Source organism: Oculina patagonica, chromosome 4 (assembly GCF_052425735.1).
Source record: "Oculina patagonica isolate OP01 chromosome 4, crgOcupat, whole genome shotgun sequence".
Lineage (NCBI taxonomy): Eukaryota > Metazoa > Cnidaria > Anthozoa > Scleractinia > Oculinidae > Oculina > Oculina patagonica.
Window position 1 is genome coordinate 16,708,100 of NC_135761.1, and position 24,085 is coordinate 16,732,184.

General features: G+C 40.1%; 3 protein-coding genes and 1 pseudogene across 5 annotated transcripts in view; 1 reads left to right on the plus strand and 3 right to left on the minus strand.

Moving 5' to 3' along the window:
* Positions 1 to 1,958, minus strand: part of LOC144649749 (uncharacterized) — a 22,306-nt gene extending 20,348 nt beyond the window's left edge. The window contains exon 1 of the mRNA XM_078509330.1: positions 918 to 1,958. Coding sequence (XP_078365456.1) covers positions 918 to 1,817 — 900 coding nt within the window. The 5' untranslated portion in view covers positions 1,818 to 1,958. The remainder of the gene's footprint in view (positions 1 to 917) is intronic.
* Positions 1,959 to 3,747: 1,789 nt separating this feature from the next.
* On the minus strand, positions 3,748 to 11,709 carry LOC144649751 (uncharacterized; annotated as a pseudogene). Its single transcript, XR_013569935.1, has 3 exons — positions 10,525 to 11,709; positions 6,429 to 6,754; positions 3,748 to 6,041 (listed from the first exon to the last, which is right to left on the minus strand). The product of XR_013569935.1 is annotated as an uncharacterized LOC144649751 (transcript).
* Positions 11,708 to 24,085, plus strand: part of LOC144649750 (uncharacterized) — a 93,292-nt gene continuing 80,914 nt past the window's right edge. The window contains exon 1 of the mRNA XM_078509331.1: positions 11,708 to 11,753. The gene's annotated coding sequence lies outside the window, so the exon portion shown is untranslated. The remainder of the gene's footprint in view (positions 11,754 to 24,085) is intronic.
* The window catches only part of LOC144649808 (uncharacterized), a 65,024-nt gene continuing 62,862 nt past the window's right edge, over positions 21,924 to 24,085 (minus strand). The window contains exons 2-3 of one of the 2 annotated variants that reach the window (XM_078509404.1): positions 22,869 to 22,987; positions 21,924 to 22,324 (exon numbers count right to left, since the gene is read on the minus strand). In XM_078509404.1, the coding sequence (XP_078365530.1) occupies positions 22,141 to 22,324; positions 22,869 to 22,969 (285 nt within the window). In that variant the 5' untranslated portion in view covers positions 22,970 to 22,987 and the 3' untranslated portion in view covers positions 21,924 to 22,140. Of the gene's footprint in view, positions 22,325 to 22,868; positions 23,255 to 24,085 lie in introns of those variants that run through there. The other variant, XM_078509403.1, reaches the window with a different exon arrangement.

The following is a 24,085-nucleotide window of genomic DNA, read 5'->3' on the forward strand; positions in this document are numbered from 1 at the left end:
AAAGAAAAGGGAGCTTAAAATTAACTTTTCAAGCTTTGCGTGCAACACTCTAGAAACATCTGAAGGACTTAGTTCCAGCTTCCTCACTAGGATTTCTGGGACTGTTTAGGTGATTTCGCGCCAAATTCCCCCTTATTAACTTGAACGTAAGAACGCCATGAAAGAAAAAGAAAGAAAAAAGAAATGAACGAAATAGAAAACAAAACGCACAGAAACGAAGTACTTCTTTTACATGTTGCCACAAACCTGAGTCTACTGTCCACCGGTCCCACATACTGATCAATCAAAGTTTCCATAAATGCACAAAGTATCGCTAACATCACAGTGGGCACAAGGAAGTGATTCATCTTGACGTCTGGATATTTCTTAGGCAGGGATCGAACGTCAAATTTGAGAAACAGACCCATCAGAAACGCAGTCGAGATGCCGCGCGTAGCATATTTAGCGGAAGCCCAGGCAAAGTAGGGCTGATCAGCAATAGTCATTCTGTCATTTTGAGTATATGCCCAATAGCCAGAGATAGTTGATTTCATTATCCAACAGGTAAATCCAACCGCACCCAAACAGCAAACCTGTAAAACATAATAAATTAAAATTGCTGATGTTATATGGGTGGTAGGTCAGGGTGGAGAGAGTGGAAGCTAGTGGAGTTCAAGGACTGCTGGGGGGGGAGGGGAAGCCTTGTAAGCTGGCATGCGTATAACCGAGTTTAAAGATGTTGAATAGTCACGCAAAGTCTCTGTTTAGAAACAGAAGAGAAGCGTTGCGTGATCCAAATATATAACGACTGGTAATATACAAATCAGTTTTACGAGAAGTTCTTCCCGTCTTATCCTCGGCAGTTGGCGAAGATACACTCCCTTTCTCTTAAGTTATTTGAAGTTCAAAGATACAGAAACATATGAACAGCACATTACCATAATATTGACTCCAGATGACCCCTTCTTCCCGTCCTCAGTCGCTGAATCTATGTCATTGTTACCCAGGAAGAGCGCTCCACAACCCACGATTGCCAAGTTGACGATGATGGCGAACACATGGACCCATGCGGGCATGTGAAGCTTGGATACAAAATATAAAGCGCAACAAATCGGTGCGGAAAGGCTTGTAAATCCGAGAATATAACCCAGAGTTCTGCATTGTTGTTCTGATACGGTCAGATTTCTGGGCATGGGTTCGGCAGCCTCCCGGGCCTGGCCTTCCCCTTCGTCCTCCAAGGAATGTTCAAGAAACAGCAGTGAACATAAAAGACGGTAGTCTATTATCAACGCCTTGTAGAAAACCGCAAAAACCTCAAACCAAGGACCGTACATCAGTTTAGTGTGACTTAACTGGACATCGCTGTCCTCGTTGACTTGAGCGTCCACCCATTCGATGAAGTTATAAAACGCCAGTGTTTTGAAGTAAAATTGGGCATTCTCTTTGTACCGTGGAGAGATGGTCCTGTATCGTAGAACTAAGATATAAATCAACGCTTGGACCGCCTTCTGAACAAGGAAATTGGACTTGTCTGCGAGAACAAAGGGCCAAAACTTTTGAAGTGTTTCTGAAGTTTCTTCTTTCTTGGAAACATTAGCTGCGACAAGAAGAAAGATCTCTGCAATGATCAACGGAATCGTTATCACTCCAACAACGAGACCCATTGAAGGCTGCTGTCGAGCCAGAGTAGACTGATGGGCCCCATCTTCTGGTTTTGAAAAGAAAAGCACCGCGCCAACCACAACGAAGACTATTCCAACGAGAAACCCGGTAGCAATGCGGAAGTAAATCTTTACCTCTTGGTTGCCTGAATTGGTGAATATATTGACAGAAACCATCAATGTCCCTATCAGAAAGATGAGGAACGTAGCTTGGGATGAAAATACTTTGACACAGGCCCTGAAACAGACGCCCAGGATACTCAAGACGAGTATAACCAAGTAGAACAGCAACGAATAAGATGCGGTGATGACTTGAGATGCAGATATCGTCGTGTTTAGATCACGCTCGGTGGCATTACAGGGAAAGTCGTGAGTCAAGTCGGAGTCGACAGAGTGGTCAAGCCAATCTATCTTCGCTTTGAGCTCCCAACTGAATGTAGACTTTCTTCGAGCTACTAAAGAACTGCTTTCACTTCTGCCCGCTAGCTTTGTTAATTTACATACGTCCACGCAGGGAATTTCCCGGATCACATTTCTTTCTAAGAATCTATCTTTAATCTAGAGATGTTTTTTTTAGACAAATTGACTAACCTGTCTATAGTTTCGTCCTTCATTATTTTAGCAGATCGAGTTAGTATAACAGAAACAGATCCAATACAAATAAGATAGTGCTGTCCGCTGATAGTAAAGTCGTCACGCATGCAAAGTTACATCGCCGTAATAATTGCTAATGTATTGCAATATAACATATTCAATTGTGCAAGCAGACCTCAATATTTACTGCTTTCAAATGTTTACAGGTCAACCATGAAAAAATTATGAAATTAAAAGACTCTGTTTTAACAACCAAAACATCTATGGTTGGTGCATTTAGTTGTGAAGATAGGTGATGCGGTAGCGAGAAATATCGGAATCACTTTTTAGTTTTCATCACGGTAACGTATTAAACTTACTCAGCCGTGTTCTATTGGAAATCCGCGATTCTGATTGGTTCTCCCGTTGTTTGCTATTTTAACAATAGAGTGTTTCTGTCGAGGAACTATCGGCTGATAGTTGCCCCGCGGAAATTTGATGTTCTTAAAACAAATATTAGCCCGAGAAGCGAAGCTTCGAGGGCTAATATGCTAGTTTTAAGAACATCAAATTTCCAAGGGGCAACTATCAGACCGATAGTTCCGAGACAGAAACACTCTATTGTCTTTATTGTTCACCACTAAATTTTCTTCCGCGCGCACATACAAAAACAAGCATCGTAAATTCTTTTTACTTTTGAGGATAAAAAACTCAATTGAAAGCCGAAATTTAACAAACGAAACAAAACCAGACGAGAAACCCACTAAATGCAGTGAATTTGGTTGGGTTTTTTTGTCTGCAGGCGGCTTGTTTACAAAAAACAGTCACGGGCGGGCACTATCGATCCGGGCATTTTTTCACGGGAGGGCACTATGGGCTGATAGTGCCCTCCGGCGGACGGGCACTATCGCGTCACGTGTTCAATTTAAACCAATCAAAATCGGAGAAAATTTAGTGGTGAACTATAATCACTGACAGAACACGATCGCTCTTTAAAGGAAGGTTGTTTTTGATTTTTTTTTAAAGCGTAGATTTTGGACTGCAATCTTTTAGATTACCTACTGCTTGAACTTCTTCTTGTGTACTACTATTTAACAATTCGACGGCAAGCTCGAGGTTTCTATCGGCTGTTTATAGTTGGCGCCGATAGAAACCGACAGTGTGCCGTCGAATTGTTTTAGCATAACCCAGTGGCTGATCTATTAAATACAGAAGATCGCTATATCTGACTTATTGAAGGTTTTTGGTTGATAAAATTCAGGAAAAACTGAGCGCGTTTTGGCAATAGTCAGTCGCTGGGTTGCATGTGCTAATTTCTTATAGAAAGCTGGGGCTCGTTGTCTTTTTGTTGGATATATTGCAGCACATACCGTAATAGACTGGAAGTCTGTTCCATTTACCATTTCTTGTTACCATAAGAGAAATTAAAAAACGGTAGAAAGTCTACTATATTTCTTTTATCCATATCCTAACTGATACCTTCGAGTGTTTAAGGTTTCTGTAATCTGCTTTGTTTTAAGGGGCGGGTGATTGGCCCACCGCCCAGCCCCCAACCTGGAGGACCAGGGGCTGTTCTTTGTCTGTCCTCTACCCCTCGACCGATCCGGCATGGTAAGACCTGCCAGGGACCAAAGTCCCAGCCGGCACAGCTCTTATGGTCATTGAGACACCCAAGCCTCACCACCACTACAAGGTGACAGCCCAAGGTGGAGTTGCAATAGCATCGGTCGACGAACCAAAGTCAGGCTATATAAGACACTGGTAAAGCCAGTCTTGATGTATGGCTGGAAGATGAATAAAAGTGATGAGAACAAAATCGACGTCTTCCAAAGCTTTTTTTTTACAGATATTTAAAAAACGCTGACAGGAAAGAATTACAAACAATGAAGTCCTGAAGATGGCTGAGATGGAAAACCTCAGTTGGGACGTGCGAAAGAGAAGATGGAAATTCATCGGCCACATAATGAGGAAAGAACCAAATAACGGCTGCAGAACTGCATTAACCTGGACCCCAGAAGGGCGGCGAAAACGGGGCAGACCAAAGACAACATGGAGGAAAACGGCAGAGAGAGAAAGGGATCAAGCTGGAAGGAAGAACTGGAGCGAGGTACAAATTAAATTGCAGCGGCTGACAGAGATGGTTGGCGGAATTGTGTTGAGGCGTTATGTCCCACATGGCACGAAGAAGATAGGTGAGTGAGTAACTGATACCTTGGTAGAAATAAGTCCCCCTCCCCTCCCCCTCCCCTTCCTCTCTCTCCCTTAAAAGGCCTGAAGAGAAATAAGATCCCTTGAGATATTTTTCCCAGAATCACTGAACTTGAATGCTGCGTTTGTAATATCCTTCATTAACAATTTACTACCTCAAGTTGGTCCCTACAAAAGTCTCTTCAAAAGCCGTTCCAGAATTGTGTTTTGTGGGCGCGGTTGAAATTTATTTTCAACTCTTAGAGATGCCAGTTCACACTGACAGGCCCATTCCGTGGTATTTCTTATTTTGTTTTTATCTAAATGCCCGAAAATGTAGCGGACCAAACGATGAATTTAAACTTACCCCTCAAAGGCACTACGCCTACCCCCATGATTTGAAAATGGTAGTTTTCCCCCGATTTGAATAATTGGTCGTTCAACCACTTGCTAAAATTGTGAGGTACACATGGCTTAGAGGGTAATTTTCGATGTTGAAACGGTTATACCACGTCAGATAAGCAGAGAAGAAGGTCGGTATTGAAGTTATTTCATTTTATTTATTTTTTTAATGTTTCAGGAGAGTGTCTCAACAATTTTGCAATTGGTTGTATATTTATATAAAATCATAAAAAATAATCGTTTAGTTTCCTTTAATGCTATTTTTTGGGCTTATGGAAATCAGATGTAACGGTAAAAAATCGAAAGCTAATTTGCCGATAACAAATTATTTTTGTCCCAGCCTAGCAAATTTATTTTATTTTCTTGGTTTTAACGAGTTGTATGTAGTTGTTAATATGAAAACAAACACAGTTTCAACATGTATGGCGGAGAGCGCACTTCAAAAATAAGATGGTGATTTTCATAAGATCATTTGTCAAAGGTTACAAAAAACTATAACTATTGAAAGTGGAAAACCTATGTTTGTGTAACTGAGAATAAAACTCAATTTGTTAAACGTGTAAGCTGTTAAGCAGCTAGAGTTAAACATCAATAGTTAAATAAATTGATGTATACTGTTAATTCACAGTGCTACATTAGCAGTTGTTTGATATGAGACTATCCAGCTGAAGCATACTAAAATTGCGTTGACTTTATGCATTACAAACACGATCTCATGAGCCAAGGTCAACTCATTTGGTTTAGAAAATGTCACCTTCGAAAATGTACAAAACTGTACAAAATGTCAACTTTTCACTACACCTCCCCTTCTCCACCCCAGTTTAAAATGGGCTTGAGAGGCGATTGTAAAAACTGTGGCGTGTAGGGGAGAGCAAAATCACCCGTTGTACGGTGGTGTTAGGGGCAGAGAGGTTGTTTGGGAACCCTTCCCCAAAGAACAAATTAACCTCACACTAAGAAAAAGACTTAACACATGCAAATGATTTCCAAGAAAGCCTGTATCGGCTACTGTCATAACTGATAAAACCATGGGTTGCTAGTTTTTTGCTAGTTACTCAGATACAATTATCTAGTGCACCATAACTTTGGACCTGACGATTTCGACCGCGAGCCCTCGATCGTTTAATGATTTCTGTCTCGATGATAAGAAAATGTAAAAACATATGGATTAGGAATCCGAGGTACATCGGCGGACCAGCCTCGAAGACAATATGCAAACTTGGCTCTTTGATTTCACACCTGGAAAAAAGAAGTTAAATTTTTACAAATCAGGGTGCATAAACCTTATTAAAACAAACAGTCTTTATATGTACATTTGCCTTCTTACATGATTATAAAAACAATCAAACCACTCATTGCAGAGAAATATAAGAGTTTTAAAGTCAGAAAGTCGAAAGCAGATGATTTTTAAGCTATTCACCGCACCACTCTAGAAACCACGATTGATTAAGTTCCAGCTTCCTCACTAGGACTTCTGGGACTGTTTCGGTATCTTAATGATTTAATATCACGCCCACTTCCCACTAATAAACGCTTAAAAAATAAAAGAAAGAAAAAAGCAAACAAACAAACAAACAAAACGACTCCGTACTGAAATAAGTACTACTTTTACGCGTTGTCACACACCTGAGTCTTCTGTCGAACCGTCCCACATACTGATCAATCAAAGTTTCTAAAAAAGCTCCGAGTATCGCTAACATCACAGTGGGCACAAGGAAGTGATTCATCTTGACGTCTGAAATTCTCTGGGGCAGGGCTCGTATGTCTACTTTGAGGAACAGACCCATCAGAAACGCAGTCGAGATGCCGCGCGTAGCACACTGGGCGGAAAACCAGGCAAAGTCTAGCGAATCAGCAATGTTCATTTTGTAATTTTCAGTATATGCCCAATAGCCAGAGATAGTTCCTTTCATTATCCAACAGATAAATCCAACCGCGCCCAAACAGCAAACCTGCGAAGACAAATTAAAACTGGCGATGTTATAGGTGGTAGGCGATGGTGGAGAATTTGCAAGCTAGTTTAGGTCGTAGGCTCGGAGTCAGCGAGTTATGTTCTTGAGAGAGCAGAGTCGTGGAACAGTTGACCGTTTGTTTGTTTTAACATTTTAAAGCGTAAGTATGTCGCAGCAGAGTTTAATTTCATTTGCACACAGCATTCTCCTAAAGCTGTTTTATATCATTTTACCTTTATTCGTTTATAGTTTTATGCTGTTTGTAAGTGACGTTGTAAAATGACTGAAGGATTTTTTTTAAAATGAAGTTATCCACTCTAATTATTTTCAGTAGAGAGAATAAGTGACAGTTTTGGCTAATCGTCGTTTAAGCACACTCCGAATTATTTTATCAAATCAAAAACTAGCGCGAGCGCTCACGAGAACTCTGAAAGCAATTGCGCGAACAAATACGTCATGTTGCTTGGCAACTTCTGGGACGAAAACCGCGCGCTCAGTCACTTCTCGGAGAAGAGATGTCGCCATCAGTTGGCACTTGTCCCTCCAACTGTATTATAATCCATCCCATCCCATCCCATCCCATCCCATCCCATCCCATCCCATCCCATCCCATCCCATCCCATCCATCCCATCCCATCCCATCCCATCCCATCCCATCCCATCCCATCCATCCCATCCCATCCCATCCCATCCCGTCCCATCCATCTCATCCCATCCCATCCCATCCCATCCTATTCTATTCTATTCTATTCTATTCTATTCTATTCTATTCTATTCTATTCTCATTCATAATTATGACGCGGAATTCAGAAGTGCGTGGATTACATAACCCCATTTGTTTATAGATAGTTGTGTTAGGTAATGCTTAATCACCACGTGCACAATCGCCGTATTTAAAGATCCCTTTGCTTAGTTTCGGGGCATTTCGAAAGAGATACGCAAGCCGGGAAGTCCGGGCGAATTTTCTTATACTCTCGCGCTACGTCGCCGAAGCCCAACCACGTGCTTTAGTTTGTTTCGTCGTTTATTTTCTCAAGTTCATGGCTGTACCTACCCTGCCTCTGCTGTTTAACTAGAAGATTTACACTGCATGTCCATTCTCTGCCGCTTCGCAAGTTCCACATCATGCCGGAGTAGCGGGACAACGCGTACAGCAATAGTTTACTCGGTATTTTAAAACATTTTTATGTGTTTTTCTTTTTCGCTTGCTTATCCGTTTGTTTATCCCGTAGTGTGTTTTATATCTACGTAGTTCTGTTTATAGCAATTTATTACCATATGTGTTACGGCTGTAGTAGCTTACGTTCGCTCGTGTGTCGAGCAAAGATTGGCAAACGCCGTGTGTCGGCTGTAGTAGCTAAAACGTTCGCTCGTGTGTCGAGCAGAGATTGGTAGACGCCGGCGCCGTGTGTCGGCTGCCCGGTCGGCTGTAGTAGCTATAAAACGTTCGCTCGTGTGTCGAGCAGAGATTGGTAGACGCCGTGTGTCGGCTGTAGTAGCTAAAACGTTCGCTCGTGTTTCGAGCAGGCACTGGCAGACGCCGGGTGTCGGCTGGTAATAGCTTAACCGTTTGCTCGTGTGTCGAGCAGAGACTGGCAGAGGCCGTATGTCGGCTGCAGCTAAAACGTTCGCTCGTGTGTCGAGCTGAAATTTGCAGATGCCGTGTGTCGTGTGTCGAGCAGAAACTGTCAGATGCGTTTGTCGGCTGTAGCTAAAACGTTCGCTCGTGTGTCGAGCAGAAATTGTCAGATGCCGTGTGTCGGCTTTACGTTGCTCAATGTTTGCTCTTGCGTTTAGCACAATTTGTTACACGCCGTGTCGGTTTTAGTCTAAAGGTTGGCTCGTGGGTTGAGCTTAGTTGGCAGGAGCCTTGTGTCGGTTTTGTTTAAAGTTTGAACTGTGTATTGTGGGTATTTGGCAACAATCATGTATCGACCATTCCGGGGGGGGGGGGGCACCCTGTATTTTAACTGTTAGTGTGCTAAGTGTTTCGTTACGGTATATCTGGCTGGAATTGTTTTGCTTGCATGTCAAGAAAATCAAGTAGTTGCCCATTGATGTACATTTGTTTCAGAGCTTACTGGTGTCAGTAAGAGTGTTAATGAGCTTAGGTTTAAAGTGTTTACGAGTTGGTTACGTAAGGTTTGTTACGTAACCCATCCCAGTGCGGAACTTTATTGGACAGGTATCACGCATGTTTGTTTTATGGATCTGTGTATCTCTGTAGGTTCAGTGTTTAAATTTTCAAAGCTCGCCGGTTGGCCGTTTTCATCCACGGAGTTTAATGTTTTATCCACGTTTAGACACGAACAACGTGGGATATATGGAAGTGATGTTTATCCTTTATTTTCCCCAAGCTAGAAGTTTTAAAATTAAAATTCAAAATATTATAAAAAAAAAATAATTTTAAACAGTCCACCCCCTCCACTGGCCTTGTCGCGATCAGAAGGGTAATCTCAGTTACGCCCTATAATCCGTTTACGACGGATTCCTGGTCCGGCTTGGCTAGTGGGGTTTTTTCCCTTTTGTTCATTTTTCGTTTGTTGTCTTACGTTTTCCTTTCTGTAACAACAATGGTTTTAATCTGCCCGCCTTAGGTATTGGCGATTTCTTGAAGGAGTTTTTTCTTGAATCTCCTACTCTCATTATAAGCCACGATCGAAATACATGCTATGGTGTAGGGAAGTAACCCCACTAGCCTGGCCGGGCCTCTCGCATACCGGTTGGGGTTTGAGGGGATTTTTGAGTTTTGGGGAGAAGGTGTATTTTTGGGGTACTCTTTCCTATAAATGTGAAGATCTTTTGAGTTTGTACTGAAGCAGCAAGGTGCGTGAGCAGCCGAAGGCCACAATCTTTCCCCATACCTTATCCACGCCGGACAATGAGCGGCATAATTAATGAGTGAGAATGGTATACTATTCTCATTCATAATTATGACGCGGAATTCAGAAGTGCGTGGATTACATAACCCCATTTGTTTATAGATAGTTGTGTTAGGTAATGCTTAATCACCACGTGCACAATCGCCGTATTTAAAGATCCCTTTGCTTAGTTTCGGGCCATTTCGAAAGAGATACGCAAGCCGGGAAGTCCGGGCGAATTTTCGACCCTCCCACCTCCCCTTCGGCGACGTAATAGACCGGCTATAGTGTTTTCTCACCCTGTCACTCATTGCCTCGGCCACAATCTTTCCCCATACCTTATCCACGCCGGACAATGAGCGGCATAATTAATGAGTGAGAATGGTATACTATTCTATTCTATTCTATTCTATTCTATTCTATTCTATTCTATTCTATTCTATTCTATTCTATTCTATTCTATTCTATTCTATTCTATTCTATTCTATAATCCTATAACTTTGCATGTAGTTGTTGGTGGGCATGTATTCCAATCTTTTTGAGAGCTTATATCCCGGGAAGTCTTATAAGCGGTGGAAGAATAAGGGATATATTGCAGGAGGGCCACTCTTATCAGTTGTTTTGATTGCACTTCACGTTCAGGCTTTTTATTTTGTATTTCTATGTGAAGTACAATGTTCCGAGGACATAGTCACACAACGCCTTTTTTTAGAAGCAAAAGAGGAGCGCCGTGTAACATCCCAAATATATAACGACTGTTAATAGAAACCGCATCAGGTTTACGTGAAGTCGTCCCGTCTTATTTTTCAGTGGATGGCAAAGATACATTCCCCCTTTCCCCTTCTTCATAGTTATAGTTACAGATATTCTGGCGATCAACAATACAGAAACATATAAACAGCACATTACCATAATATTGACTCCAGATGACCCCTTCTTCCTGTCCACTGTGTCTGAATCTATGTCATTTTTTTCGCAGAAAGAGCGCACCAAAGCCAACGATTGCCAAGTTTACTATTATGGCGAATACCTGGACCCATGCAGGCATGTTAAGCTTGGTTACAAAATATAAAGCACCAAAAATCGGCGCGGAAAGGCTTGTAAACCCGAGAATATATCCCAGAGTTCTGCACTGTTGTTCTGATATTGTGAGATTTCTGGGAAGGGGTAAGGAAGTTTCCCGGGCCTCGTTGTCCCCTTCGTCCTCCAAGGAATGTTCAAGGAACAACAGAGAACATAAAAGACGATAGTCTATTATCAACGCCTCGTAGAAAACCGCAAAAACGTCAAACCAAGGACCGTACAACTGTTTAGTGTGACTGAACTGGACATCGGTGTTCACGTTGACTTGATTATCCACCCATTCCATGAAGTTAAAAAACGCCAGTGTTTTAAAGCAAAATTGGGCATTTTCTTTGTACCGTGGACAGATGGTCCTATATCGTAGAACTAAGATATAAATGGACGCTTGGACGATCTTCTGAACAAGGAAATTGGACTTGTCTGCGACAACAAAGGGACAAAACTTTTGAATTGTTTCTGAAGTTTCATCTTTCTTGGAAGCACTGGCTGCGACAAGAAGAAAGATCTCTGCAATGATCAACGGGATTGTTATCGCTCCAACAACGAGCCCCATTGAAGGCTGCTGTCGAGCCAAAGTAGACTGATGGGCTCTATCTTCTGGTTTTGAAAAGAAGAACGCCGCGCCAGCCACAGCAAAGACTATTCCAACGAGAAACCCAGTGGCAAGGCGGAAGTATATCTTAACCTCGGGGTTGCCTGAATTGGTGAAAATATTAACACATACCATCAATGTCCCCATCAAAAAGACGAGGAACGTAGCTTGGGATGAAATTACTTTAACACATGCCCTGAAACAAGCGCCCAGGATACTCAAGACGAGTATAAATAAGTAGAACAGCAACGCATAAGATGCGGTGATGACCTGTGATGCAGATCTCGTCGTGTTTAGATCACGCTCGGTGGCATTAAAGGGATTGTCGTGAGTCAAGTCTGAGTAGTCAGAGTGGCCAAGCCAATCCATCTTCGCTAGGAGTTTCCAACTGAATGTGGACTTTTCTTCGAGATACCAGAACAGCTAGAAGGAAGTGAAAGCTGTTCTGGTATCTCGAAGAAAAGTCCACATTCAGTGCGTGCAGGGAATTCGAGCAGGGTTTGGAACGTTACCCACCACAGCGTAACCACCACACAGTGCACCCACCACTGGTGAACCACAACACAGTGCACCTACCATACAGTGCACCCACCACACAATGAACCACCACGCAGTGCACCCACCACACAATGAACCACCACACAGTGCACCAATGACACATGGCATCCACCACACAGTGGTTCACCCATGGTGGATGAACGTTCCAAATCTATATGGGGAATTCCCCGGATTGAATTTCTTTCTAAGAATTTCGATGTGTGTTTGTTTTTTCAGAAACAGTTTGAGTGTCTTGATAGTTTCATCCATTTAATTACAATTTAGCAGATTGAGGTCGTCCCCAAAAGAATGAATAGAAACAGATCAAACGAAGTAAGTTAGTGCTGTTGGGCGTTTAATAGTTTTGGTCGTCACGCAAGTTTCATCCGCTTGTAACCTTCGCGAGTTATCTAATTTCTGCAATTGCGCAAGCAGGCTGTTTTTAAATATTGAAATTAGTATTAACGTCAACCACGAATACAAGAAAAACTCTATTGTTATTAATTGTAACAACAGTTGCTACAGTAGCGAAAAATATCGTATATCTTAGAGGTTGTACGTAGAAAGGTGCTTGTAGCTTGCAAGACCTTGCAACAGAACTCAGCCGTGTTCTATTGGAGATCCGCGAATCTGATTGGTTCTCTGATTGTTTTCTCCTCCATAAGCTGACAGCCGAAACACGATTGTGCGCGTTTAGCGCTTTAGAGGGAACTAGATTATTCTTGAATTTTGGATTAAAAGTGTATGTTCAGTTTTGGACTGCGATCTTTCAGATTGTGACTACTTGTGCTTCTTCTTTTGTAATTAACAATAAGACTTATGAGCTCGAGATTTCAATCACGGGATGGTCGATGTGGGCGAAGGTGAGAGGTGCACACCGTAAGCTAATGCAATGTGGTTTCTCCCTTGCGAACAACTCGTTCAGCTTTTCAGAAATTTCTAATCGTTTACGTTTTCGAATTTTAAAAAACGTGACTTCCAAGGGCCCTTGTACGTCAGTGCATCTTTCAATCGTCATATACAATAAAAACTTGGCTTTTCCTTCAGTTTCGAGCAAATTGCGGTTTCAATAAATCGTGAATGAAATGCAAACGCACACCGACGCCAATGCAATGTGGTGCAGCTGTCAATTATCCGCTTGTGGCGTGACCCATTTATATCATTATTCAATAAAAACTAGTTAAGTTTTAAACGTCTAGTAGATTTATACTAAAACAATTAGATTATTCGCTCTCGATTTATATGCGTGAAAGTTGATTCGGGCTTCGCCCTCATTAACTAAACGTTGATTAGAAATCTCGTGCTCATAATCTAATTGTTAAATAGAAAGCTACCTTTTCTTGTTCGGCCATTAAAGAACGGTAGAAAGTCTACTTTATATCATTTATCCATACCTTAACTGACACAATGTTTTAAATGAGCCCCCCCCCCCCCTGCTTCTCTCGGCTCTCATTTTGTCCAGTATGTTCATTGGTCTTGGTCGGGAATTTTTTCTCTCTAATCGGAACTAACTTACTAACCCTGCTACAAAGGGATCGGTGCACGGTCCAACTTGTCTTTGTCAACCTAAACGATAAATGAGTTTTAAAATCGGACTGATATGCACGCAAGAAATAATCCAATTTTGGAAACAGAGGTAGTAAGGTACATCCTTGCAAAATGTATACAGTCAACTCTCTCTTAACGGACACCTCTATAAGACGGACACCTCCATAAGACGGACACCTGGTGATGGTCCCTGCCGTTTTTCAGTCATTTTACTGTAAGAAAACTCTCTGTAAGACGGACGCCTCTCTAAGACGGACAACGGACACTATGAAACCGCCAACGGACACGCACAAAAAGTTATTTTTAAGTGAATCATATTTCAAAACTTGTTATCAACATATAGCATAGTAGGTCAGCGCCTTTAGAATACCAAAATACCGCTAAAACGCATTACTTCTTTTCTTAAACTTGCATATGGGCACCAAAAATTTAGTTTTCTACTTACAGTATTAGCGTTTGTTATTAATAAACAAGTAGAATTTCTGATATTATTTTTGTTCCACTTTATAGGTTTTGCTAACGTAAGCGACTAAAAATAGACGTGTATTCGTTGTGCATAGCCGTTTAGCTTCATCGTCTCAAAATTTCTGGTGTCACGTTACCTCGGCTCTCTATAAGGCGGACACCTCTTTAAGACGGACAGTTGGGGCCGGTCCCGGCGGTGTCCCTCTTAGAGAGAGTTGACTGTACTACATCCTCCGCTTCATGATCATGTTCATGAAATGTATAGAAACGTATTTGAACTCTAGGGAGACTTCCATGTACAATTGACGGAGGACTTTTTTTATTCTGTTAGTCGGAAATTTTAAAAGGTTCCAGAATCGTGTTTTGTGGGCGCGGCTCGAATCCATATTCAAGCCCAAGAGATAACAGGTCTTGCTCATTTTTGATTCTTATTGTGCAATATTTTATTTGATTCTTATTGTGCAACTTTTTATTTAACAACGGAACTCAACAACTGAACAGGAAGTAACCAGTCTGAAAATGAAACTAAAAAGTACGCTGACAAGAATCGACTACGTGGTTATGGATTTTGTTCGGTGGATATTTGAAGCTAAATTTACATGTACTGTAAGCTGGATAGAATAAAGCTGGAAACATCTGCTTACATTTATTTAATAAGTTGTTTTTATTTTGTTCTTATTCGTCGAATACGGTTTTCATAATATCGATGAGTAATGAATAAAATCAATGACTAATCAATGCAATCAATGACTTATCGATGCAGTCGATGACTAATCGATAACCAAAAATTTTGTGGCCTATCGATTAGTCATCGATTACTCATTGATCATAGGCAATAATCCATGACTAATCGACTGATAACCTATTGATTGCCCATTGATTACTCATTGATTTCATTGATGTCATTGATGTCATCGATTAGTTATGCCTGAAAATCATCATCAAGTCTGCTTATATGCCGATAACAAATTAATTGTAACTATACCAAGCTAGTAAATATCTGAGTTCTATGAAGTTGAAACTGAAAATAAATACATCACTTAAAATGGCGGAGAGTACACTTAAAAAAAAAAGATGGCGGCCATTTCTATTGTATAGCGTGTAACTAAAAGTAGGCGTTTTCATAAGATCATTTGTTACAAAAAACTATGACAATTGAAAGTGGAAAACCTATCTTTGTGTAACTGAGAAAAAACTCAATTTCTTAAACATTTAAGACGGAATCCACTAGGAAGTCGAGTAATATTTATTAAAGTTGGACAAAAATCAAGTACCAGAATAATTTAAATCCTATTGCGTTATTTCCTACCCTTAATAAAAGGTAAAGATGTAAGTAACAAGAACATTGAGAAGCTTGAGAAGCTTAAAATCGGGCGCTTTGCCTTGAAAGGCAGGGTTCAGTACAGCAGAAACCACGAAGCAGTTACTTAAGTTAAGCACTCAGTCCGACTGTGTTTGTGTAAGTCACAGGGCTTGCATGAGCTGTATTAGTGTGCATAATATAATATCTAGAACGTTGTCGAGATTGCATTATTACTTAAAGACATGATGGTTTCAATTTATAAATGTATCTCACACAATACAAATAAACGATTGAAGTAGACGAATAGACAATGTAAAGTTTTAAGACTTAGCAAAGTGCAGTGTATTGGTAATACTGTAAGGTGCGGTTTCACCTGAAGGTCGTGTGCTTTTCGGTATTTTCCAGGCATTGCACTTTGATGGGACAGTACTACAACTGTTTACCGGGGAACTACTATTGTCAAGAAAATGATCACAACTTGTTGATGAATGATTGAACATTTGTTTCATACCATTACTGTAATAGCAATTGATGAAGGCTTTTAGTCCTGAACCAAAGTATAAGGACTGGGAAATACTGAAACCCATTATCAGCCACCTTAAACGGAAATATCTTGTTGGTGTTTCAAGGAATCCAAGGAAACTTCACTCATCCCATGTATCTATGTATTGCGGTATTTTGTAATTTTTTGAGTGATTTTTGGGGATGTTTGGCAGGTGATAGTTTTTTTAAAAGAATTAGTAAAATTTAGACAACTAAGAAATATTGAAAATTTAATGTGAATTTAACATTGGAATTTGAAGTTAGAAATTGGCAGACGGACACCAAACAGCCCCGTGACATCCTGGAGTGTTTTTGCATGGGGGTCAACTGTGTGATATGTTTCCATTTTTTTCTTCAATCCCCACTGATAAAGAACTGTTGTTGGTGTTATGTTGGTGTTATCACATGTCAAGCCTTTAACAAGGTATGAAAGAACACAAGGATTTAAATTATTCTGGTGCTCAATTTTTGCGTAACTAAAATTAATGTTACTCAAATTCCTGATTTATTCTGTCTTAAACCATAGTCACCTCTACTAACTATGCTTAAACTGTTACGAGCTTAGTATTTCCAAATTATTGCATGTCAATGTAAGGCAAGACAAGACATGCCTTGGTTCTTATGTAATTCTCTTAAAAACACATAAGATATTGACTATAATTTTGTCTGTGCTATGGCAATTCACAGTGGGGTGGTCTTGATGTGTCTTTAACTTGTAGACTGGACTGGACTAGTAAAACGCGGACTAGTAAAACGCGGACTTGTAAAACGCCTCTAGACACTTCGAATTCCTTGGCCACAATCATCTTACGGCTCTCTTCAATACATAATGTCTCAAAAAAACAGTAACCTCAGAAAGAAGTCAGAAGCAAATAAGGTCGAAAGACCGAATTTGAACATATAACGGCAAATGTTCTAATGTCACGAACGTAGGAGTCGTGTAGGCCCGTCACCTTTATTTACCACATACTGCCCCCAAATTAAAACAGTACCCTCAGAAAGAAGTCAGAAGCAAATAAGGTCGAAAGACCGAATTTAAACATTTAACGGCAAATATTCTAATGTCACGAACGTAGGAGTCGTGTAGGCCCGTCACCTTTATTTACGATTGACTGTTGATTTCTGGACGGGCCCCGTTCTACCTCGTGCGAGCAATAAAAACGACTGCACTCAGCAGACGTCAAGTAGTGGAAAGAAAGAAACATATGCACACAACTCATAGCATCAATCCCGTTGTTTTAGTAGGGGTTTGCAGAACGAACATGTGCTATACTGCAAAAACATCTCCACGCTAAAACAGACCATAGAGTGCTCAAAAAAGCTAGAAATATGCCGTCGAAGAAACACACAAGAGCTTCAAACACAAATTGTTTCGCTCGCTAAACCGTTTAGTTTTATCCGATTTACAAGCGCTTGTTTTACAAGTCCGCGCTCTACAAGTCCGTGCTTAACAAGCCCTCGTTTTACAAGTCCGCGTTTTACAAGTCCGCGTTTTACTAGTCCGCGTTTTACTAGTCCGCCTTTTACAAGTCCGCGTTTTACCTGAGTCCGCGTTTTACTAGTCCGCGTTTTACAAGTCCGCGTTTTACTAGTCCGCGTTATACTAGTCCGCGTTTTACAATTCCGCGTTTTACTAGTCCGCGTTTTACTAGTCCAGTCCAGTCCTCAAAATACAGTATGCCAAAACTCCCCGCCCTCTAAAGATAAGTCCTTGACGGTTCTTGTCGTTTTTCGGTGCCTATATATTCATCTTCGGCATCTTTCTCATCCACCTCTCGTTCTGTCCTGTGTCTGTCATCACACGAAAGAAAAGCTGATTCTCAAAAAATCTGCCACAAAAGGAAATTGACAAAAACAATATGAAAACCATATATCGAAAGTTTCTTATTCTAAAATTTTATCATACGTCTTAATTCAGAGCTACAAAGAAGTTCCTCCGATCCTTTTGAGTTATTGATACTGTTCTTACAGTACCTCTTTCCACTAGCGAAATTTTACAAAATTCCTTCGCGGCGAAAAGGTTCCAATCGAGAGTGGGTTAATTCTAGATTACTGTTAATTAACTATTACAACATTCATTTTTAAAATAGTTTCCCAAGCCGACTAAGCTAACTAAACGTCGAGTGTATCTTTCAGTAAACAAAACATGCCGTTGTGACGCCGGAAATCCAGCTCACGCATACTATACCCCGTGACTCACGCAAACCTCCGACTTACGTGCTACTACAGTCATTCCTTTCTAAACATTTTTTTTTGACCACCACCGTACCTTTCTACCCAAAAAACTCATGAAACCGCCCGGTTTTAACCTGTTTTAACCTTTCAAAAATTAGAGCGTTCGAAACTAAATAAGATCCGTAATCACAAACAACATACAGCCGTTTACCAGCACTCTTTAAAACTCCTGAAACCCTTCAAAATCAGGCAAAATAAATCTTTGAAATAACCTTTATCAAAGTTTCTAATTTTTTATTCAGTTCTATAAAATGCCTTTCATACACTACTGTCAAACAAAAATTTCAATTTCCTCAAAGTTTCAAGACAAAAGAATAACAAATATTTCGTGCACAATGTAATTTGATTAAGCCAATATTATCACGTCTAAAAATACTTCAAGCAATTCAGTGAAAACCCGTTTTTTTTTTTCGTATCAACGAAAACCACTTTCGAATAATCAATACATGAAAATAACAATAAGATCAAAAGGAAGAAAGGAACCTTTCTAATTATTTGAAGACTTTCAAAGCCGTGATATTATGCATCCAATCCGCGATAAAATTTAATTACAACAAAATCCAAGTTCTCATTTTGAATTCCATTTTTTTCAGTTGATACCTTTATCCAACTTGTGAAAAATTCCATTCAAGTTCCTATTAATACTGTACATTCCCAATGTTTTGCTCAGGTCTTCAGAAGCGTCTTACTAACCAAATCTAAAATAATTCCAAAACATGCTGTACAAACATTCTACTCTTTGTGACAAACGACTTGACGACCAATTGTTCAGAAATGAAAATCGACACAGTTCTTGCTAAATAAAAAAAAAGTTTTATGGCGGAGTCAGGCTCAAAAAATATACCGCAAGATCACACCCCCATTCATAGTCAGAAACCAGCAAACCATCTAGTTTGCTAAAAAAAAAACACTGCGTGACATCAATGACGTTACCTTTTTCATTTACAAAAATAACTTTAACTTGTCAAAGTAAGTGCAATTTCACAATGGTGAATATCAGTACAGTATGGGGCCCAGTTCTCGGCCACTTTGTGTTTAACGCGTTTTTTCACACTCCAGTTGAATCAAAAGAAAAAGGTATTTCCTTCAAACGATAGACTGATTCATGTGCTTTAAGTATCTTGAGTTTGATCGTTCAATTCGATATAGAAAGCTCACACGTCGAGTTTACGCGGAGGTAGGTGAATTTGCATTCCCAAAAAAGTTGTTTGTTTACGGCTCCAAATTCATGGATGTAGTTAAATTCGTATTTTATCCAAAAGCCCCCACCATACGAGCTAATTTTTGGCATGTGAAACGTAGAATAATTCAGCTTTCTGCTTTAGTTAACTTTTCGTTGAACCGTTGTATTTTTTGGTCTTAATTTACTTCGAAATTTTTTCTTGCGACGTTTGCGTATTTGCCAGTTCTCGGCCACCCTGCTCGCTATCACAGCTTAGCGCTTGGTTTTTAATATAATTTCATCTGCTGCTGCCAGAATGAAAGAAATAAATGTTTTAAAAATAAAGTTCAATCTTATCTCTAAGTTTTGAGCTGACTCTTGTCTTGTCTATTATTTCTACAACACCTAAATCTTTCAAGACCTTTTCACTGCAAAATAAACCATCTAAATGCACGGGTCACACAATGCGGTTTTGCCAGAACCTGCACATAGGCAACTAGGCGCGTTAAAATCCTTCTTTTCTAAAGTAAAACAAAGCATCATAAAAATAATTTGGGATCGATATAGTATAAATAGGTTTACAGAGTGATTTTATGACTGTGAAAATTAATTGAGCATTTTTTACAGATAATTACGGACAAGCTTTTTAGTGGCCGAGAACTGGGCCAAGGTTGCCGAGAACTGGGCCCACAAATGGAGCTTTTATTTTTATTATTGCTCGGCAAATTAATTTTTGACCGGTCGATAGCTTTACACCAAAAAGCTGAATAATGTAGCTAGCTCTGGGAGAAATTTCAAGTTCCTGCAGTTCTTCTGAGGTAAGAAATACAAGTTTACGTCAAAAGTGGCCGAGAACTGGGCCAAGGTGGCCGAGAACTGGGCCCACAAATGGAGCTTTTATTTTTATTATTGCTCGGGCAAATTAATTTTTGACCGGTCGATAGCTTTACAACAAAAAGCTGAATAATGTAGCTAGCTCTGGGAGAAATTTCAAGTTCCTGCGGTTCTTCTGAGGTAAGAAATACAAGTTTACGTCAAAAGTGGCCGAGAACTGGGCCAAGGTGGCCGAGAACTGGGCCCACAAATGGAGCTTTTATTTTTATTATTGCTCGGGCAAATTAATTTTTGACCGGTCGATAGCTTTACACCAAAAAGCTGAATAATGTAGCTAGCTCTGGGAAAAATTTTAAGTTCCTGCGATTCTTCTGAGGTAAGAAATACAAGTTTACGTCAAAAGTGGCCGAGAACTGGGCCCCATACTGTACTTTGCCCCGTAAGCTTTTTTCTCTGTCCTTCCGCCGAAGCAAAAAAACACAACCTGATTACACATTAACCCAAAAGTCGACCAAGTGTGCCTGCAACGATTTCCTGTCAAAACTAAAATGAAAACCATTGCGGTATGCGTCACCCGTAGCGGTTTTGTAGCAACCCCGAGCTATCCCCGTCTTTTTGGCCGCGCCAGGAGACTACGCTCTAGGACGACCAAAGGGTAAACCTTAAATCGGCCACGCCCGATTAATTATCCTTGATAACACTAACAACAATTTCTTATCAGAGTATGAGAAAATGAATTTCAAAGTTCACAAGGTATAGGCAAAATCTCACGTGTAGCCATTTTGTAAATTCGTCTTAAGCGACTGATTCAGTGGAATTCAGCGGAACTTCGAAATTTGTTTTTGATGTTTGGTGTTGTTAGAAAAGATTTCTTTTGATAAGATATTTGAAGCAGTAACAAAAAAGTTTGCAATAAGGTGGAAATAATTCTGGTACAACAATTTCTTATCAGAGTCTGAGAAAATGATATATGAAAGTTCACAAGCTATGGGCAAAAGCTCACATCTTTTAAGCGATTCATGGGAATTCAGTGGAACTTCGAAATTTGTTTTCGATGTTTGGTGTTGTTAGAAAAGATTTCTTTCGATATTTGAAGCAGTAACACAAAAGCTTGCAATCAGGTGTAAATAGTTTTGGTACATAATTTTGTCCAATAACTACTCGAAGTCCTGGCGGATTTCCTCTTAAGCTGTTAAGAAGCAAGTGTTTAACAACAATATAATTAAATAAATTAATGTATACGTTCAATTCGCAGTGCCACTTTAACAGTTGTTTGATATGAGGCAACCTAGGCACACTAAAATTGCATAAAATGTATGCATTTCAAATACGAACATATGAGCCAAGTGCAACTCATCTGATTCAGAAAGTTAAGAATTACAAAAAACGTCCACTTTTCACTTGAGCTCCCCCCTCCCCCACTCCCTAGCTAGAAAACAGGCGTGAGTAGGCATGAATAGATTGTGCTAGTAAATTCAGGAAAAGTTGCTTCACAATATACCCAAAAGTTGCTCTAAAGTTGCTCAAATATCAAAAAGTTGCCACCAAAATGTAGAAAAGTTGCTTGCTCTAGAGTCGTTTTGTTTTAGATGAATACTCAAAACGTGTTTGTTTGTTAGTTGCCATTTAAACATTTTCATGAAATATTCTTACAATTATTAAAAGAGGCCAAAAAGCCATTGTTATATAAGAAATATTAATACTTTGTTGTAATCAATATACTCTTTAAACTCAACATAACTTCAATACTAGATACGTATTTTCTAGTTAAAGTTTCTAACTAGTCAACCTTGCAAGTTTACTTGGATGGGCATCATAATGTTTACTATAACCAAAGTTTTAATAAAATCCTTCGAATTAAAACGACCTTTTATGGTTTGGATCAGTTTTATTTCAACTTGTTGCTCAAAAGTTGCCAAGGAAGGCAGAAGTTGCCCTAGGTTGCTGGTACTACAAAAAGTTGCTCAAAAGTTGCCGAGCACAATCTATTTATGCCTAGGCGTGAGGCGCCATCGTCAAAACTGTGGCCAGTGAATCTTGGACTGAGGGCTAACCCACCCGTTGTGTTGGGGTTGGGATGGGTGGGACCCTTCCCTGCAGTGGGAATTACCCTCATACTAAAAGCAAGTCTTAGCTCATTTAAAAGAACCTCAACAAAACCTCTACCAGTCTTGGCTCATTTTATAAACATTCTGCGTGGTTCAAGCAAGTAGCTCCTTCTTCTCAGATAAAATTATCTAGTGCACCATAACTTGGGAATGTATGATGTCGAACGCGAGCTCCCGGTCGTTTAATGATTTCTGTCTCGATGATAAGAAAATGCAAAAACATATGGATTAAGAATCCGAGGTACATTGGCGGACCAACCTCGAAGAGAATATCCAGACTTAGGTCTTTGATTTCACACCTGAAAAAAAGAGCTTCAGTTCAACCTTTAAAAAAATCAAAAACGCACACACTACACGCACCTTATCAAAACAAATCTTCTGCAAAACAAAAATACGAGAAAGAACACACAAAACCACACAAGGTAGAGAAATATAGCAGTTCCAAAGCCAAAAAAACAAAGGATGGTGATTTTGAAACTCTTTCCTCATTACATTACTTAGATCACGAGATATCACACAGGGGGAGTCTGGTCGATGCCACTTAGGATTAAGTGAATTAGCCATATTTTACATAGAAGCTCTGTAAAGCTAAGATCTGTAAAACATGGTGTTACGCCTAAGGTTTTGCCTGTGGCGTGGCGGCTATCTAGTATGCCTTATATGCAGGGGACAGAGTTTTATTCTTTGCCAAAAGTATCCTTTCGAAGAGCAGAAAAGCTTGTGAGGACTGCAAATATAAACACTTGAAGGGCAGGCACAGTAGTTATAATTTTGAAGAAAAAGGGTTTCACAAAATCAGAGGCTCCACACAAATATAGTACAACTCTACGCTTTTTCACAAACCTGAGTCTACTGTCCACCGGTCCCACATACTGATCAATCAAAGTTTCGGAAAATGTGCCGAGTATCGCCAACATCACAGCGGGCACCAAAAAGTGATTCATTTTGACGTCTGGATTTTTCTGGGCCAGGGATCGTACGTCTACTTTGAGGAACAGACCCATTAGAAACGCCGTTGAGATGCCACGCGCAACATACTTAGCAGAAACCCAGGCAAAGTAGGGCGGATCATGAATGTCGATTCTGTCAATCGCAGTGGCTGCCCAATATCCAGGGATAGGTGCTTTGATCATCCAACAAGTAAGTCCAACTGAACCCAAAAAACAAACCTGTGGAGAAAATTCGGAAACACCTAAGTCAAAAGGCGCGCAATACATGCTGCTATGGAAGTCTCACACCAGTGACCCATGTTAGCTCAGATGTAATAAATCACGGGATTTCGATTTGTTCCCCAGGGCTATTATAGTAACCGTAAAGGCCTGCTCAGAACCCCGAACGTTTCAGACTGCATTCATAAACTAACTAGAGTTAACAGGATAAAGCACCTTTTGGACCAGAAAACCCTGATCTTTCTCATAAATGCCTTTGTATTTAGCAAGTTGTTCTATTGTTCGACGGTTTGGAGTAACACAACCAAAGCGAATGTGGGAAAACTCCAGTCAGTTCAAAACTATGCTTGTAGGATCGTAGCTGGCTTAAGAAAGTACGATCACATTTCAGGGACCCTGAAATCCCTTCAATGGCTTAGTGTAAAAGATAAATTGCTTTTTAACGACCTAGTAATGGTAAGGAAATGTTTAAATAATGCCACTCCAAGCTATCTTCGTTTTCAGCGACGTTCAATAACACACACACGTAACACCAGGCAGAAAAACGATCTTGAGCTGCCGAAGTGTAGACTAAAGACAGGGCAGAGATCTTTTGCCTACCGTGGAGCGAAGCTCTTTAATAACTTGCCTAAGAACATTAGAGAGACAAATGACCTGAACCTTTTTAAAAAGAGAATTTTTAAACATATTTTAAATTTGTAAATGCCCCTTTAACTGTAATGTATATAATTTTAATTGCGAATTTTTTATTTCAACTATACCCCTTTTTTTCTGATTTTTTTTTCTTTTTTCTTCTTTATTGTAAATATTTTTATCTTTTATCTTTTTAATTTCTGTATGGCGGAAGAGCCCCCAAGGGGGAGCTATGCAATAAAGTATGTATGTATGTAT